The following is an 18,702-nucleotide window of genomic DNA, read 5'->3' as shown; positions in this document are numbered from 1 at the left end:
GAAGTCGAAACATTTGAGATTCAGCTTTTTCTCAAATTCTCAAAAAGGATCACTTTATCTCAAAAGCTCAAAATGTCTTTGTAAATCGTCAGTATTTGCAAAGGTTGAGGCCTTAACGCAAAAAGTTGCACACGTTTAATACTACACATGCTTTTTATCTGCCTTCATTTTTTTAAGTACTCGCCACCGGCCAAAAGTTGAAGTAATATACTATTATGACTCGTAATGCCAATTCGACATAAAGAGTTAATTTGCAAAACAGATAACACGTGTTTTTATCGTGTCTGTTAGCTGTCCTTTTAATTAGTTATTACTATTGAATCAAAACAGTGTAACTTCAGTATGATTTATATCATGTTCTTATAGATATGGAATACTAATTATTGGAATGCACATAAAAAACATGATTATTATATTTTTATTTAAAAAAACTGAGTGATCTGTGTTTGCAAATCAACTCTTGGAATTGAAAGAACAGTGTAAGAATTTGCATGTTTATATTTTCTTTTCATTCTTTTTCTTATGCAGCTTTTGACTCCGATTGTACATTTGAAAAGCAAAACTGTCTCGCTATGAGATTTTGTATTATGTGTGGGGTGAAGGGTTTCGAGGAACATTTTCTTAAATGATAAGGAATACCTGTAGTCCCACATTTGTATTTAAATGAGAGAAAACAACGTGTTGTGCATGCCATGGCTCCTTAACTTTCAAACAGAAATGAAAAGAACACAAGAAATAACAAGCGTGTTGTTTTTGTAAACACATTTCATCAACCTATTTGTAACCTTAAAACCAAAAGCGTGCATGGAGTTTTCATGACAGCCAAATACATCGCTCTAGTTTTAAAATTCAAATGTAGACAAAATCGTTTTCTCTCCGCATGAATCACGAGCTGTACCACATGTATATCACGTATAGATTCATATTGACACTTTGTTGTGAATTGTTGATCTATGAAGAAAGCGAGACATCTGGGGACATCTGGTCACCCTTTGTTTTGCTCTGTATGATTTGGGACATGAACGTCCGTACACACCTTCTATGCAAAACATCTAAAGGGAGCTCCGATCAAAGATGCGTTTTTTTCCACGTTGATCTGCACTTGAAGAGTTTGGTTCCAAAAAGAGATCACGTTCATGAAAAATCACATTTTTTATTGTACATTCCAGTTAATATCAATCAAACTGCAGTTGGTTTCTTTTGATTTAAGCCACAATAACTCAAACAATACAGCTGACTTACACTATAAAACACAATGAAACACAATAACATCATACATAAACATGTCATTTTGGAATGAAACTCTTAACTTGTCAAATGTAGTCTTTGAATGAGGTATTCATGGGTAGTGTATTGTATTTTTGTTTTCAAATGATGATAGACTGTCAAATATTTATAATGAACAATCTGATTTAGTACTCGTAAACTATTACTCTGGTTTATATCTCTCTGAATAGATGTTTGAAAACCTATCTGACCTTTATTTGTCATATAAGCTGTACAGCATTGAAAAGAGATAGTTCAGCCAAAAAATGAAAAATCTTTCATCGTTTACTTAACTATTTTCAAGAACCAAACAACATCAGACCCCATAGACATCCACTATATGAACCCAGAAGCGGATTGTTTTAGTTTTGGGGTGAACTATCCCTTCAAAGTCATTTGAATCTGAAATGTGTTTTTTTCTGCTGTCAGACACGGCGGTGTACATGTAGTTGTTGAAGCAGTGAAATGCACTAAACTCCATTACCCAGAAATCCTGCATTGTAGTGTTTTGCATGTAAAGCTTCACATTGGCAGTCTTTGGCATGGCATTACGTTGAAATTCATGTAGCATGACGTTTAGATTTGATCAGTGGCTCTCAACTGGTTTTACATCAGGACTCAGATTGTATATTGAACAGTGAAATAATAACACAATGCAACTACCAAAAAAACAATCATTTCAATACAAAACACCCTCAAAATCCAGCATCAACGTTTATTTATTGCTTTTTTTCAATGCTTTGAGGAACAAAACATGTGAAGTTTGTGTCAATCCTTTCTCATGTTTTATGTTCAAATTTAACTTTGAGTTTCATGTCTGTGCCATTATTTGTTTTTTTTTGGCTAACCGATGATTTGTCACTTAAAAATATAATGTTTTTCAGTCCAAATGATGCATGGGATGTTTTGGATTGTTTGTATTATGTGATGGACCGGTTGAAAGCCACTGGTGAATAGATTTGGCTCTGACATCTGCTCAGAGGATTATTTGCACTTCCAGTTTTGAAGCAAGGCAGTTGTTGAGTGTTTTTTTTACAGATCACTTACAGATGTACATTATCCAGATACATGTTTCACTTTCTCTCTGTGACTTTTTTTTACTATGAAACATCTCAGATTGTTTTTGGTTTGAGTATTAAAGGTGTTCTTTTTAACGCATGGGATTTGTGAATTGATTTATGGACTACAGAAGACGGAAATTGGTGTGATGCTGATCTGTAGGAGGTACATGTATATGGTCCTATTCGTTTTTCTATCCCTTAAAGTGACCGTGCTCTTTGAAAGAAATCTCAATAAATGTTTGAAAATAAAATAAGTGTACAGCATTTTAAATCTATTGCCACGTTAGGATATGTGGCACTATTCTTACAAAATTTTGGAGGCGGTGGGTCTATTGTGTGTGCTTTTTGTCATTAAACGCTAAACTGACAACCTTTATCCTATAGAAATAAATAAGATGAAGCCCTTATCTGAACATACAGCCTGGAAAAAATGTAAAGACCCGTTCAAAATCTTTTTTGCTTTAATGTCGCTCAAATGTTTCTACCTAACTTCAAATAAAAATACTGTTTCTATTTGCATTTATAAGCCGAAAATAAAAACTTGAGAAATAAAACAAATTAAAAACAGTCCTGTTTCTACATGTATTTAGGAAAAGATCTCAAATACTTTTTAATGTGATAATCTCACAGTTTTCACGTGCTTTCAGTCTTTCATATTGCTATCTTTTTGTCACTGATGGGGTTTGATGTCATTGAAATTCAACAAACACTGGACTGACTTGAACACAACGTATCTGGAAAAATAATGATGACATGAACATTTGGAATGTATAATATTATAATATATGTATTTTTATGTTGAATTGAACTATATATTTTTAAAAACAGCGAGTGAGATCAACACAGGGATATGTTGATGGTAGTGGACATATGAGCATTACAGCCAATTAAAGTCAATGCAACCAGAGTCTGGCCGGATCAGAGTCACCATGAAATCCTCATCTTATGACGTAACCTGTTGCACTACAACATTGTTATATTTGTAAACGTATATAAAAAAACTTGAAAAGATGACAAAACAACCAAATGATCGAACACATAGTTTAATTACATTATAATTTAGCTGTTTTTCTATGATTGAAATGTGATAGTGGTGTTCTTTGATCATTAAGACTTCTATCGTGTCATTTGTTATGTGATGGACATGCAGTACATGTGGAAAGCTGCGGGGACGTTTAATTCATGTGATGCCAGTGAGGCTTTAGTATTTATAGTTCAAGCCTTTGGACCGTCAATGGCGGCTGTAAATACTTCTTACTTTCTACTCATCCTGATCGCAGGGGTCACAGTTCAATACCAGCAGACAGGCTCAACAGACTTCACACTTTACACTGAAATATCAACTTAGTCCCCGATGTCTGTCTTAAAACTGGAGAAATCAAACCAAATCGGAACCAAATGAGAGCGTAAGACGTCACGAGAAGAGTATGGAGGTGTAAAATGAATCCAGCCAGCACACTAAAGATCTGGAAGCATCTGACTCGTATATTCGTCTGTTAAACATCTTAGAAAGAGCAGTTTCACATCCATTCGAAGTTCTTACAGACGTCTTCTAGATGTCTATATGACATCTGACAGCAGACGTCTCCAGGGCGTATTGCAGAGGAGCAAACTATGTATGTCTTGCAGACGTCTAATAGACGTATGCCAGATGTATGTGTGCTATCAGGGAATGTAGATTGAAGAGGTGAAACCATCTGGATTTGGATAAATGTGATGAGTTCATATTGAGATCTCGACAATCTCAGTCTGACGCATCTCTTCTGAAACTCTAATGGGCAGAAACGCTTTACATTTTCTCTCCATCTCATTGATGTCTAAGTAATTGAGATGTTAAAGATAGTTGTGTGGTTCTTGGTGTAGACTGAGGACAGCGGGTCAGAGGCTGTGTTGTGGACACTGAAGCGGTGACTGGCATCGAGACTGACAGATGCTTGAATGGAAAAGCCTGTAATTGGATGAGGTGGGTGGATCCACGGGGTAAAGCGGGATTATGTCTGAGCATCAGATAATCAGATTATTCCCGAAACAGAGCTTGCTTTTTTAACTACCTCAACGTAATCTGTCGCACAATATCGCGCCTGGACTCCTGGAGTACTGGACCTTCAACAGATTTACTCTATTCTGCTTTGTGAGACTCTAAATTTCCCTTAGGTTTTTTTCTAGGTCTCAGCATTGACCTTTTAAATATCGGACCATCATGGCTTTACCGGCTTCTGACGGACACGCGTCCGTGATAAAGGACTGAGAAGCTGATCTTCTTGTGTTGTGTAAAGACAGCATGGGGTTGGATGTACGACTTCAGTTCACCATGTCTTTAAAATGTGCACTCTTCACAATATTCGTCTTTATTCTGCCTGTCATTGGCATTAAAGGTAAGAAATACATCTGGGTTGGTATGTTTTGACGAGGACATCAGTCGTCGGGGTTCCTTTAATACGACAAAAGAGAGAGATAACAGAACAACTTGACAGTCAGTATGCTTTTATGTTGTATGGAGAAGTGAAGCTTTAACATTGTGAGTAACTTGTGACTTATTTAACATTGCGAGTAAATTACTAATATTGTGATCCACAGAAAAAAATCTGAATTGTTTGGAGCGACATGTGGTTGTGTGGATAATGAGAGAATGTTCAGCAACTCAATTGAACTGGTCATATGTAGATGAATGTCGCAGTATTTTAAACAAACATATAGAAACTCTGGGATTTATAGCATTCATCGACAGAAAAGATTTTACAAACCTTAAAACAAGTATAGCTGATTTCACAACTCAACAAAAGACGGAGTGCGATTAGACAAGACATTTTGATGAGAAGCTAGTGCAGAGTGATGTCATCCAAATTCCAGACACTTTTTGTGAGAGGCTGATATCTTCTTAATGTGATTTTTGTAAACTTTTTGGAAGCACACTAGTTTATCGATAATCTAACACTCAGAAATATTCAAATTCACAACGCTTAGTTTGGATTTCATGGGGACTTTAATGTACTCTGAAATCAGAAATCAAGCCATGTTCTTCGAAGATTAACCTAGACATGAACTGTAAACAAACTGTAATTTTACTTTTACTTCTTTACAGATTGTTCATGTATAAAACTTTAGCACTCATTTTTAACTTTTAATTCTTCGCTTATCTTTGCCTGAAAAATGAAAGTTTTTTACATAATTGTAAATTTTTCATGTAAAATTATTGATTTATTTTTATCAGACGTACTCAACCCAACGAACCTGCCGAGTCCACCGAAGCAGAATTCGGGGATGAGGACTTTATTTGAGATGGAACAACGTCGAATCAAACGGTCAGAGTTCTTCCACCGTGAAGTGAAAGTTTGTCCTCAGGAATCAGTGAGAGATGTCATAGCAAGTCACCGAGCGTACTACACTCTGAGAGGTAAACAAACACAAAAGGCTTTTATGAAAGAAAGATTAATACAAACATTTCTGCTTGTGATTCTGCATGGTGATGTTTCGGATCATCTGCAAATATTAAATATAGAGTGTTTATAATGAAGACTAGATTGATTTCATGTACACTACACCTCATTCAGCACTGGAAGAATATCATCGCTGTCCTTTCAAAACCTTGTTGTCCAAATTTGCTGTTTTTCAGGAAATGGAAAGAACACGATATTTTTTATGATTAAATACTGTGTTGTCTAAGTTGACAAGCACTTTTTATGGGTTAAATATATGCAGAACCCAGTGACAAACATAAAGGCTGACTAAAAATAACTATGTATTGGAAAATATTGAAATACGTGGTTTCAGTGAAACTGATCAAATGTTTTCCACATCTCTTTCAGTCTGCCAGGAGGCCGTATGGGAGGCTTTCCGGATCTTTCTGGACAGAATTCCCAGCAGTCCCGAGTATCAGAAATGGGTTCACACGTGCCAGCACGAGTCCTTGTGTATCTCTGATCTGGCCGTAAACTTCAGCAATTCTCAGGAACACATAGACATGGTTTACAGGGTAAACAAACGTACATGACACACTTTTTAAAGTTGTTTTGGAGCAAATAGTTCACAATTGATAAATGTCAGCGTGCAGAAATGTCACTGTGACTTGATGACTAAAATATAGTTCTGTATATGTAAAAAATAAAATATTCAGTTTTGTAATGTATTTCCTTTTTGCTTTACAGAGGGTGAGTCTGAATAATGAAAAAGTAAAAGAACAGTAAGATCGAATCACTAATTCTTTGTTTCACTATTTCATTTTCAGTGATATAAAACAATATAAACTATGATTAACGATACGTGTTATTTTTATTTTATTTTTAGAACAGTAACCAAAAAAACAGTAACAGATGAAGCACAAAGAATAGAAGGTATACAGATTTCTCTCGTTTTTTGCTCAAATTTCTCTCACTGTTTACTCACTCTCAAGTGGTTCCAAAAACAGAAGAAAATGGGAAACTAATCACTTCTGGGTCACCATTTGACTACAATACTTTTTTCCCTACTATCGAAGTCAGTAGTGCCCCAGAATGGTTTAGATACAAACATTCTTTTAAATATTGTCTTTTGTTTATGTATGTAAGACATGTATACAGGTTTGGAACAACTAGAGAGGAGTAAATCATGACAGAATGTACATTTTTGGGTGAAGTGTCTCTTTAAGTGTTAGCCTTTCAGGTAAACTGATATCTTCATTCTTCAGGTCCAGAGAAGGACCAGACTGAACCACAAGCAGATGAATCTACACCTAAAGCTGATTCTACTGCTGGACCTATTGAATATGTTACTGAACCAACTGAATCTATCACTAAACGTATAGAATCTATCACTGAACCAACTGAATCTATCACTAAACATATAGAATCTATCACTGAACCAACTGAATCTATTACTGAACCAACTGAATCCATCACTGAACATATAGAATCTATCACTGAACCAACTGAATCTATCACTGAACGTATAGAATCTATCACTGAACCAACTGAATCCATCACTGAACATATAGAATCTATCACTGAACCAACTAAATCCATTACTGAACGTATAGAATCTATCACTGAACCAACTGAATCCATCATTGAACGTATAGAATCTATCACTGAACCAACTGAATCTATTACTGAACCAACTGAATCCATCATTGAACGTATAGTATCTATCACTGAACCAACTGAATCTATTACTGAACCAACTGAATCCATCACTGAACGTATAGAATCTATCACTGAACCAACTGAATCTATCACTAAACATATAGAATCTATCACTGAACCAACTGAATCTATTACTGAACCAACTGAATCTATCACTAAACATATAGAATCTATCACTGAACCAACTGAATCTATCACTAAACATATAGAATCTATCACTGAACCAACTGAATCTATTACTGAACCAACTGAATCTATCACTAAACATATAGAATCTATCACTGAACCAACTGAATCTATCACTAAACATATAGAATATATCACTGAACCAACTGAATCTATTACTGAACCAACTGAATCCATCATTGAACGTATAGAATCTATCACTGAACCAACTGAATCTATTACTGAACCAACTGAATACATCATTGAACGTATAGTATCTATCACTGAACCAACTCAATCTATTACTGAACCAACTGAATCCATCACTGAACGTATAGAATCTATCACTGAACCAACTGAATCTATTACTGAACCAACTGAATCCATCACTGAACCAACTGAATCCATCACTGAACGTATAGAATCTATCACTGAACCAACTGAATCTATTACTGAACCAACTGAATCCATCACTGAACCAACTGAATCCATCATTGAACGTATAGAATCTATCACTGAACCAACTGAATCTATTACTGAACCAACTGAATCTATCACTGAACCAACTGAATCCATCACTGAACCTATAGAATCTATCACTGACCCAACTGAATCTATCACTGAACCAACTGAATCTATTACTGAACCAACTGAATCTATCACTGAACCAACTGAATCCATCACTGAACCTATAGAATCTATCACTGACCCAACTGAATCTATCACTGAACCAACTGAATCCATCACTGAACCTATAGAATCTATCACTGACCCAACTGAATCTATCACTGAACCAACTAAATCCATCACTGAACGTATAGATTCTATCACTGAACCAACTGAATTTATCACTGACCCAACTGAATCTATCACTGAACCAACTGAATCCATCACTGAAAGTATAAAATCTATCACTGACCCAACTGAATCTATCACTGAACGTATAGAATCTATCACTGAACCAACTGAATCTATCACTGAACCAACTGAATCTATCACTGAACCAACTGAATCTATCACTGAAAGTATAAAATCTATCACTGAACCAACTGAATCTATTACTGAACCAACTGAATCTATCACTGAACGTATAGAATCTATCACTGAACCAACTGAATCTATCACTGAACCAACTGAATCTTCAGAAACTGCTATTGAATCTATTAAACCTACTGACTCTACTGATTCCACTACTAAATCTACCACTGAAACCTCAGAATCTGTTACTGAACAATTTGAATCTACCGAAACTTCTAAACCTACTGAATCTACTGAATCTACCGAATCTACTGAATCTACCGAATCTACTGAATCTACTGAATCAACCGAATCAACCGAATCTACTGAATCTACAGAATCTACTAAATCTGCTGAATCTGCTGAATATACAGAATCTACTCCTGTCGGCACTCCTACAGTCAGCTTTTCTGCGTCACAGGTACTGTATGTGTGGACCATGATTTACTCCAATACAGATAGCATGAGCCAATGGGAATAATCAAATTGGTTTATCAAATGGTGGTGGTCAGAATCATTATTATAGCGTAATATAGCAAGCCAGCTTTACGTTAGAACAAGTTACATACCTATACAGATACAAAACCATTTATATATTCCATAAATTAAAGACTCATATTTTCAATGGTTGTTGATTATGTTATACTCTGAAAGAAGGACATGTTATATTAATATAATGTACTGTAAATAGAACAATAGAATGCTAACAAACAGTCGGGCTAGAAATTGTGAAACGACCTACATTTTGTGTAATGGTTTCTCGGTTGTTTGTACAGGAGTCAGAGCTTCCAAATGTAGTTCCCGAGCAGCCGGTTCATCAGGTCATAGAGTTCAGCATCAAACTGATGGATTCTGGGTACCAAGATATACTAAAAGACACAGATTCACCTCAGTATCACGATCTGTCACGACATCTACAGGAACAGGTACTGGAGCAGCTCACAGTTAAGAATGGGACACAGATGTTCATATATTTTATGTTAAACTGCACACTTCTCTATGTTTTGCAGATGCAACATGCTTTTGAAGGCATACCTGGATTTATTGACGTACATGTGTTAAAGATTAGGTATTAACTGAGGTTCTCCTCTTCAAGCCCTGTTTTCGTTTGTTCTGTTTCAATCTATAAAATGGCAAAACACCTTTGCTCTTTATTCATCAAATTAACTGTAATTTGATTATTTCTTTTGTTTCCTTTTTTTGCATACAAGTGAGACTGAAGCTTCTGAGAGGTAATAACGTGACGTTTACTGTATGTATAGAGTTCCCAAATTTATTTGAATTTTCATTTGGTTCAAGGAAAAGTATATAGTATAGTCTAGTTCAGTGGTTCTTGATTTTGGTCTTGAGGACCCATAACACCGCATGGTCAGTTTTACTGTTTTATCTAACAGTTCTGTCTATCCATCCATCCGTTGTATCCATCTCCTCAGGGTTGGAAGAATATCAGTGGCCTATGCAGTGGTTTTTGAGGCAGTCGCAGCAAACATTGCTGAGGAAAGTTCAGACACAGTTGTCTCGTATGCAGGACAGAGCGTGAAGGATGTGATAGTTAAAGTCCTCAGTGAAAAGGCGTCTCTTCTTGATCTGAACTCGCTGGCATTTGACACAGGTAAATGGATACATTGGGAAAAAGCACAATTCCAAATGAAGTTTTGAAATTCATAACATGAGCTTTGTCTTTTGTGTACATTGTTTCACACCAGGCAGGAAACCTTCCACAACATTGATGTCCGTCACCAAGGTTTCTGAAGACATCATAACTGAGGTGACTTTTCTAATTCACATCATAGCACTAGCATATTTCATTCTTATGTAGCAAACAAACAAAATAAACATACACTCGTTAATTTGCAGTCCTCCGATCAAGATTCACGCAAAGACCTTAGTTTTACAACAGGAGGAACCAAAGTTTCTATTTCATTGGATGGTGATGATAATGCTTTGGATTCAACAAAGGCTTCAACGTTTGCCCCAACCACAACAATGAAACCAACAATGGAACTTGAGAATAAAGCGGTCATTATACACACTCTTGAAACCGTTCAAGGTGAAACGAGCGAACTCATAACCGAATATCTGCCAGCCCCACCCATAGAGGGAGCTCCTATTGAGGGAGACCGCAAAACAATTCTCACTATAGATGAAGACAGCAATCTGACTCCATCAGCTTCAGATAATATCTCACTAGCTCCAAGTGATGAATTGCTTGGAACAACACTGAACCCTTCACCAGACAGTGACTTTCATATAAACACCATTCCAGATGACGTTATATATAACCCAGTAACCACCACCCGCATTTTGTTCAACACAGCAACAACGGTTAGTCTAAAGACCGAGGAACTCAAGTTACATAAAGAAGTGGATGGAGGTGTTGTTGAACTTCAAAGAGAGGCTCATGGTTCAGAACTTGAAAAGATCAACACTGAAGAGCCTGGTTTGGGGAATGAAGTTCCCCAAACCAGACCCAAATCTACTGAACCTCCTGTAGAGATGATCAAGATTGAACCACCAAGGATTTCTGTGACAGACACCTACCCTGTTGAGCTCATTGACTATGATCAGCCTGAAGAAACTCAAAATCTGCCTTTTGGGACAGCTGTCAGTGCTCAACCAGAGTTGGACATCAGTAAACCTGAACCTGAGTTTATAGAGGAATCTCCAGAGATACCATTTATTGTTCCAGAGGACAATACCGTAGAACCAGAGGAGACTGCGGCTGATGTTCAATATACCATATCAACTGCTACAGACTCTCTATCTGAAATGATCACTGCACCAGATTCAAAGGAAGATAAAGACCTACCAAGTGAGGATCGAGAGATCTCACATACAGGTGAGGGTTGGATTAACAAGCACAAGACTAAAACACACACACACACACACACACACAAACACACACACACACACAAAGCCACATACATAAATAAAAACACACAAAATCATGAAAATACAGAAGTAACTGGATCCTGACATAGATTCCAGTGATAGATGTATATTGTTCCAAACCACTGATCTGTACTGTAAAACAACAAATTCATTTGAAAATACAGAAGAGTTGAGAAGGATTGAAGGTGCAAGGTTTATGTTAAAGGTACCTTGAAAGCAGAACAGGATAGTAAAGTAAGTGGATGCAATGTAACTGAATGTCACTATTGGTTTTCCAGACACTAAAACAGACAAAGTCCCTGTAGACCATACTGAAGAGACTGTACCACAACCTGCGGTGACACTTGCGGCCCTTCCATCCTTGACAACTTTGACTGAAGAACCTGGACTTCTTGAAGCAGTTTTTACAGATGAATCTGTGATCGTTTCTTCACCCGTCAATGAGGAATATGATTCTCCACCTGAAAAAACACAATCACCTGTTGTCCAGGCCACTGTACCTACAGAGCTGGACAATGTGGAGACTGTGGAACCTATTCATTTAAAAGACTTGGATGTAGTTAGTACAGAGACCATTGACTGGTTGAGTTATGACAGTAGATATTCTTTTCCAGATGAAGTACATCCCTTGATGACAACAAGGGCACCATTACTCAAGTACATGACAACTCCCTCAATGACCACAGCTAGCAACAGCAAAGAGCTTGTTGTGTTCTTTAGCTTGCGTGTCACTAACATGAAGTTCTCAGAAGATCTTTTTAACAAAAACTCTTCAGAATACAAATCACTGGAAAACCGATTTATTGAGCTGGTGAGTCAGCTGTTACTTCTAACTTTGTTTTTCCACGGTGTACATAAATAACATAAGCTTTTGTGTTCTCTGTGACAGCTGCTCCCGTATCTACAGTCTAACCTAACAGGCTTTAAGCAGTTTGAGATCCTGAACTTCAGAAATGGAAGCGTGGTGGTCAACAGCAAGGTGAAATTTGGCAAATCTGTGCCGTACAATGTCACTCAGGCTGTCCAGTGCGTCCTGGAGGAATTCTGTGATGCTGCAGATCGACGCTTGGACATAAAGATCGACAGTCATTCTTTAGATATAGAACCAGGTGAGAGTCACGGGCACATCAGACCACGTCTGTTCACTTCATGCCAGAATGGGTACAAATGAGATTAATTTTGTTGTTTCATTGCAGCGGATGAAGCGGACCCCTGCAAGTTTCTCGCCTGCAACGAGTTTTCCAAATGCACGGTGAACCTCTGGACAAAGGAAGCGCAATGTTTGTGTGATCCAGGCTATGTGACGCTGGACGGATCGCCCTGCCAGAGCCTCTGTGTTGTCCAGAAGGATTTCTGTCTCAATGGAGGAGAGTGTGAGATTGTGCCAGGGCATGGTGCTGCTTGCAGGTACCTTAGCAAACAAACCAAGATAGCTGTGAACAGTTAGAATACACATTAATCTGAATGACATGCTGACGTTCAATTCAAACACGGTGTTAAAGAAATGTTCTTGTTAGACATCAGTCAGTTAGCTGCATCGAGTTTCTGAGCATTACTCGGTTGTTAATATCTAGTGAGCTGCTTTTATGATCCCTCAAATTATATTTTAGGGGCTTTTTATGCTTTAACTGGACAGTAGAGATCTGACAGGAAAGCATGGGGTGGAGATAGGGGAGTGAGAATGTACTCTCAAGATGGTTTCTCGCTATGAATGTACTAACCACCAAGCTATTGTCGCAAAAATTATACCTCGTTCATTTCAAGTATTATTGCATGTATCATTTGGGAGGAATCCCAGAATGCATTGCGGCAAACTCAGTAGATAATTGCTCAAAGTTAGTTTGAGTTAGACATTTTACAGAAAATGAATGGCTGTGCAACTTGCAGTGCAAAAGCAAACTATCTGCTCTCGATTATTTCGTAAAGACACCCAGCTTAGTGAGATGTGAGTTTAGCTTGAGTGCTAACACCGCTGCACAAATCTATCAACATACGAGCCTCCATGGCCTTGCGAGATGGTGTGATAGTGGGGAGTTGTTTGACTCCACAATTTTTCTTTGTACTTCTGGGTACATCAATAATAGTTTAGACATTTGTAAATGTACTCTGGGTGTAGCTGTGCAGAACCAGTGCGGAATAAATACCTCTACCTGTACATGTTCTAACTGTGTCTCTCGACCCTTTTAGATGTCCCGTAGGTAAATTCTGGCACTTTCTCGGGGAGAGATGTGCAGAGCTGGTCTCCGTGCCTCTAGACCCCTTTCTTTCTCTAGTGTTCCTCGTGGGGGCTCTGGCCTTTCAATATGCCATCATTACTCTCTTGTTATCTTTGTGCAGGATATGTGTACGGACCAGAAAGACACTAACTCTAGTGTAAGCGGATCTTTCTTCGTCCGAGTGTTTGAAATCTTTGCGCTTAGATCGTGTTGTGTTGTGTAAAGATAACAGTACGTACACGTAAATGTTACATTTTATGTCTCAAAATTGGACGAGGTATTTACATTTTAGCAACTTACACACAAATATAATTTGTATAGAATATATACAGTGATAGCAGTAGCGAGTCTGGATTTCCGATTCAGGACAAACAAAGCAAACATCATAGTGTGCAAGAGCACTATACTTGGGACAATCTTGTATTGGCATGATGTACTTGAGGTTTTAAAAGCATGTGATTTTTTTATGTCATCAGAGATGTTTACAATGTTTGGAGCTGGTTCACCCAAAAACAAACATTTATTTATTATTTGCAGACTTTTTGATATTTTTCATAACACAAAATGTAAAAAAAAAAAAAAAGACAAAATACTTGTGACTCACTTTAAAGGTAACAGGGTTTGATGAGAAGCAAAATAATGTGTTTTGATAAGATTTGATGTTGCTTTATCTACAAGCCGATGTTCTTGATTTTGGCTGTAAAATGTTTTACTGTCTATTCTTCATTATGTCTGTTGTGTACACACAGTATACTGTCTCTCTTATATCTCTTTCCTCTGTTATTCTGTGCCTTTTTGTCTCTTGAGGATAATTATTTTTCTTGGACAGAAAGATGGACAGAGATGTCCTCTATCAACAAATGCATTAAGTAGAATTATTGAGCGAGTCATTCTTTTAGCAGAATTTCATTCACTGACACAGGTCTTGTATCAAACACTGGGCTGAACCGCAGGCATCACACATCCCCATTACATCTTTTTCCTACTCAGTTTTATGTACGTTTGGTCTTATAAACCTAAATCCTCTAAGTTATCAAACACATTCTTGCAGTAGCATTAAAAAGTGCATGTTGTCAACATAATGCAATTACTAAACATACAGATGTTGCTATAAAATATTCTTGCATTGTTCTTGCAACATTCAGAAATGTTTTCACAATGGGAATGTTAGAAAAAGGTTCTCTCCAACGTTTTTTTATTGATAAAATTAAAAGGTTGAAAATCTTCATGATAAGGATATGTAACTGTCTGTGACATCATAATATTACATTTGACATTTTGGATGGCTAATGATGTTATAACATCATAATGGATTTCAGATGTGATGTCATTTACAGTACACTGTAAAAAAACATATTTTACAGAATTTTACTGAAATACGGTCAAAAAACGTATAGTTGCAGAAAAAGTACATACAGATACGTTTCATTATATCCTGCTATTTTACAGGAAAAAACTTTTATTTTACTGTATATTTTACTGAAAATTGCAGTTCTTTAAAAAGATTTGTTTTTACAGATTATTTTTTAAATATGTAATGTAAATTACAAAAAAATACAGCAAATCTACAAGACACACAGGGGAAACTATTTATTATAGATCCGCATATCCTGTAATTTTACAGGAACAAATTTCTTTACATTATATTTCTATCACTCCAGATGACATTTTCGTGGTTTTACAGATATTTTTTTACAGTGTAGATATCTTATTAGTTCATAAGTATCTTTGCACATCTGATGATTTCATACAGAAATTTAGGAAAGTCAGTTTAAGAGCAACTTCCCGATCACTGAAAGCAATCGTATTTAAGATTCACTTTGTAGATATATTTAACATTTACAGTAGCTGCAATTTAATTTACTATCATAATTTCCCAGATGTTCTGACCGCTCGACTCATTACCCCTTTAAAAGCTATTCAAGTGCAGTTTTTTAGAGTTCAGTTCAAAAATGAATCCATGACCAGAAATGTCCAGGCCTGACCAATACCAAATGTCTCTAATTAAAAAAGGTATGAAAGAAACATCTCTGCTCTTTCAGATGCTTGACAGTCTGGGCACCCGCTCATCTTACTGAAATGCTTCATTACTGTTTTCGCTGCCTTGCAAGCATGTTTAAGAAATGTCAATCGAAAATCTTGCTTTTGCTAAAGTATTGTAATGTAATTATTTGTAATAAACGTTTTTTTGCCTCAAAACAGGACTCGAGGAACCAAAAAAGTTTTTACAGTCATACTTCAGACCTCATAGTCTTTGTGATCTGTGACGTTTTTGTTTCTTCAGCTGATCTTGATGTTTGTCAGCAAGCCTTTACTCAGTTCATGGGTTTTGTCTTTTGCTTTCTAGAGAGCGAAAGCAGACCACCATACCAGGCCTGAAAAGTTCATCTCAGACTTTTCTTTCTACATGATCACTTTCATCAGGTACGACCAGATCTTACGTTATATTTGCATCTTTGCTTTAGTTGTAGAATTTACACTCCAAACAAAGAGTCCACCTCGAAATAAACATCGCAGACATTAATGCAAAACAACTTCTTTCTTTTAGAGATGGGAAGTGTGATGTCACAGTGCTTGTCCAGCCATGAAAAGAGGTTTAGATGTACAGTACGTCCCATGACGACTTCAGAGCAAGAGGCCAAATGTCTAGAACAGACGATGAATGTTTTACGTGTCATTCTCATGGAAACTCACTGATATTTCAGATGGAGATGTTTGAAACGGCAGAAATTAGATGATTCTTCCGTCCTGTGATAAAGAATGCACTCATAACTTATATAATCTGTTCTTTAGTCGGGGAAATAATCGTGACGTGGTGTATGAATATGACTATTATCAATTTAGTATCTGTTTAGATGAATGCTTATCAATTAATTATTTGTAAACGGTAAACACAAATCAAATTTACAATTCTTTTTGAAATAATACTTTTTATAAAATGTCAATTTGCAGTCGGACCAAGATGATTTTTTTAACAGTATTAGTATTATTAGGAAGTGAATCCCTGATTTATTTAGCTTTTGACCAGATATCAAATCTCTGGGTATTTCCTATAAAGGCACGTTTACTCATCACATCGCACGCTATCCACACATTGACTTTTTCATGTCACCACGTATCATATGTGATCTCATGCGTGATCATGTAAACTATACAAATGTGTTTATTGTAAATATAACAACCGTTTGTTTCACACATTGGAACGAGGTGAAAAGAAAACACAACTTTATTGACGTTTTCTTTGTACTCACCCAAGAAATCTCAAATATTGCTTCTACACATTTGGTCCAACTCACACTTGATGTATTTTATTGCATAATTTGCTGAAGCCACATGAGTCGTCCATCATTTTGTGTCTTGATTCTAGTGTTACTATGTTTAAATAATCACAGTGTCATAAGAACGATGTTATTAAAAACATTATTTTTATTAAACGTTTTTCATTCAAGTCATAATTTAGTCGTCATTAATTACCAGAGTCATTGCTTTTGTGACGGTGTTATTTTTTGGAAAGACTTGCAGGCAGTTAAAATCACTGTGAATAGTGTAAAGTGCTGACTCAGTATCAGTATTTACATCTGCATGTTATGAAAAAAACACACACTTGAAAACTTCTCCAAAGGAACATTGCCAGTGGATTAATGCAATTCATCATATAGCAAAACTGTTACAGGAATCATATTAAGAGGCAGTTTGAAGGCAATCACACGTCCAAGAACAGTAAATCAACACAACCATTCGATTGAGCAGAAATTAAAATATGAGAAAACTACAACATAACATTTCAAACAGATACTAAACAAACTACTGTCAGTTAAAACAAAAAGCATAAAAGAGTATTATATACTATTGTTGGAGTGATGTTGGTCATGTGAGATTTAGCAGTCTATTGTCAGAAAATCACCTTGAGAGCCGTCGTGTGTGTGTGTGTCTATATGCAGGTTCTGCATAATGTGTGCTTATTCTTTTTTATATATTTTGTGTGTTTGTTTATTTCCGATTGTTTAAATTATTAATGTGTGTGTGTGTGAGTTTATTGTTTATTCTATTGTATTTACGGTGTACGTTTAATGTGTGTGTGTTTATTGTTTATTCTATTGTATTTATTGTGTACGTTTAATGTGTGTGTGTGTTTATTGTTTATTCTATTGTATTTACGGTGTACGTTTAATGTGTGTGTGTTTATTGTTTATTCTATTGTATTTATTGTGTACGTTTAATGTGTGTGTGTGTTTATTGTTTATTCTATTGTATTTACGGTGTACGTTTAATGTGTGTGTGTTTATTGTTTATTCTATTGTATTTATTGTGTACGTTTAATGTGTGTGTGTGTTTATTGTTTATTCTATTGTATTTACGGTGTACGTTTAATGTGTGTGTGTTTATTGTTTATTCTATTGTATTTATTGTGTACGTTTAATGTGTGTGTGTGTTTATTGTTTATTCTATTGTATTTACGGTGTAGGTTTAATGTGTGTGTGTGTTTATTGTGTATTCTATTGTATTTATTGTGTACGTTTAATGTGTGTGTGTGTTTATTGTTTATTCTATTGTATTTACGGTGTACGTTTACTGTGTGTGTGTTTATTTCAGCAGGCTCTGCAGCATGGCAGTGGCGTATGTGGGTCGGGCTTGTTTGCTCTCGATGGCGTTTCTCAGGTACTGAATTCCTCCGCAGCGTTCCCAGAGTTCCTCAAACTGGCGGGGCAGAATCTCAGCGCCGCGCTTCCGTGTCAAACCCGTCTCTTCCAAACCCAACTCGCACATCTCCATATCATCTTTACCTGCCAACACAAACAGTGAAGAAACAGCACATTCAGTTATCATAAACTGAACCGAGAAACACAGACTACACATTGCAGTTATTCACTTACTGCAAAATGCACATTTACGATTTTAATATATCTTGCAGCCCTACTTTCGAAATTCAATATTCCAAAAATGACAGCATAAACTAATATTGACCAA

General features: G+C 36.4%; 2 protein-coding genes across 3 annotated transcripts in view; one reads left to right on the top strand and one right to left on the bottom strand.

The window, feature by feature from the left end:
* Nucleotides 1-4,357: 4,357 nt before the first annotated feature.
* impg1a (interphotoreceptor matrix proteoglycan 1a) lies at nucleotides 4,358-17,187 on the top strand. Its single transcript, XM_079474720.1, has 17 exons — nucleotides 4,358-4,702; nucleotides 5,539-5,721; nucleotides 6,134-6,300; nucleotides 6,473-6,507; nucleotides 6,612-6,658; nucleotides 6,991-9,047; nucleotides 9,403-9,552; nucleotides 9,637-9,695; nucleotides 9,838-9,858; nucleotides 10,060-10,238; nucleotides 10,333-10,394; nucleotides 10,484-11,465; nucleotides 11,797-12,329; nucleotides 12,408-12,627; nucleotides 12,715-12,925; nucleotides 16,082-16,158; nucleotides 16,283-17,187. Exons 1-16 carry the CDS (start codon nucleotides 4,609-4,611, stop codon nucleotides 16,143-16,145), a joined length of 5,064 nt encoding a protein of 1,687 aa, XP_079330846.1. The 5' UTR covers nucleotides 4,358-4,608; the 3' UTR covers nucleotides 16,146-16,158; nucleotides 16,283-17,187.
* myo6a (myosin VIa) overlaps nucleotides 17,143-18,702 on the bottom strand; it is a 30,803-nt gene continuing 29,243 nt past the window's right edge. For both annotated transcript variants that reach the window (XM_079474721.1, XM_079474722.1), the window contains one exon: nucleotides 17,143-18,518. In XM_079474721.1, the coding sequence (XP_079330847.1) occupies nucleotides 18,319-18,518 (200 nt within the window). In that variant the 3' untranslated portion in view covers nucleotides 17,143-18,318. The remainder of the gene's footprint in view (nucleotides 18,519-18,702) is intronic.

Source organism: Barbatula barbatula (genome assembly GCF_947034865.1).
Source record: "Barbatula barbatula genome assembly, chromosome: 15".
Classification (NCBI taxonomy): Eukaryota; Metazoa; Chordata; class Actinopteri; order Cypriniformes; family Nemacheilidae; genus Barbatula; species Barbatula barbatula.
Note: the sequence above shows the minus strand (reverse complement) of the source record. Positions and strands in the feature narration are given on the sequence as shown.

Coding starts and splice junctions, on each gene's coding strand:
- impg1a (XM_079474720.1), top strand. CDS start 4,609: ATGGGGTTGGATGTACGACTTCAGTTCACCATGTCTTTAAAATGTGCA. Junction 9,696..9,837: donor GTACATGTGTTAAAGATTAG/GTATTAACTGAG, acceptor TTTGCATACAAG/TGAGACTGAAGCTTCTGAGA. Junction 11,466..11,796: donor TCGAGAGATCTCACATACAG/GTGAGGGTTGGA, acceptor TTGGTTTTCCAG/ACACTAAAACAGACAAAGTC.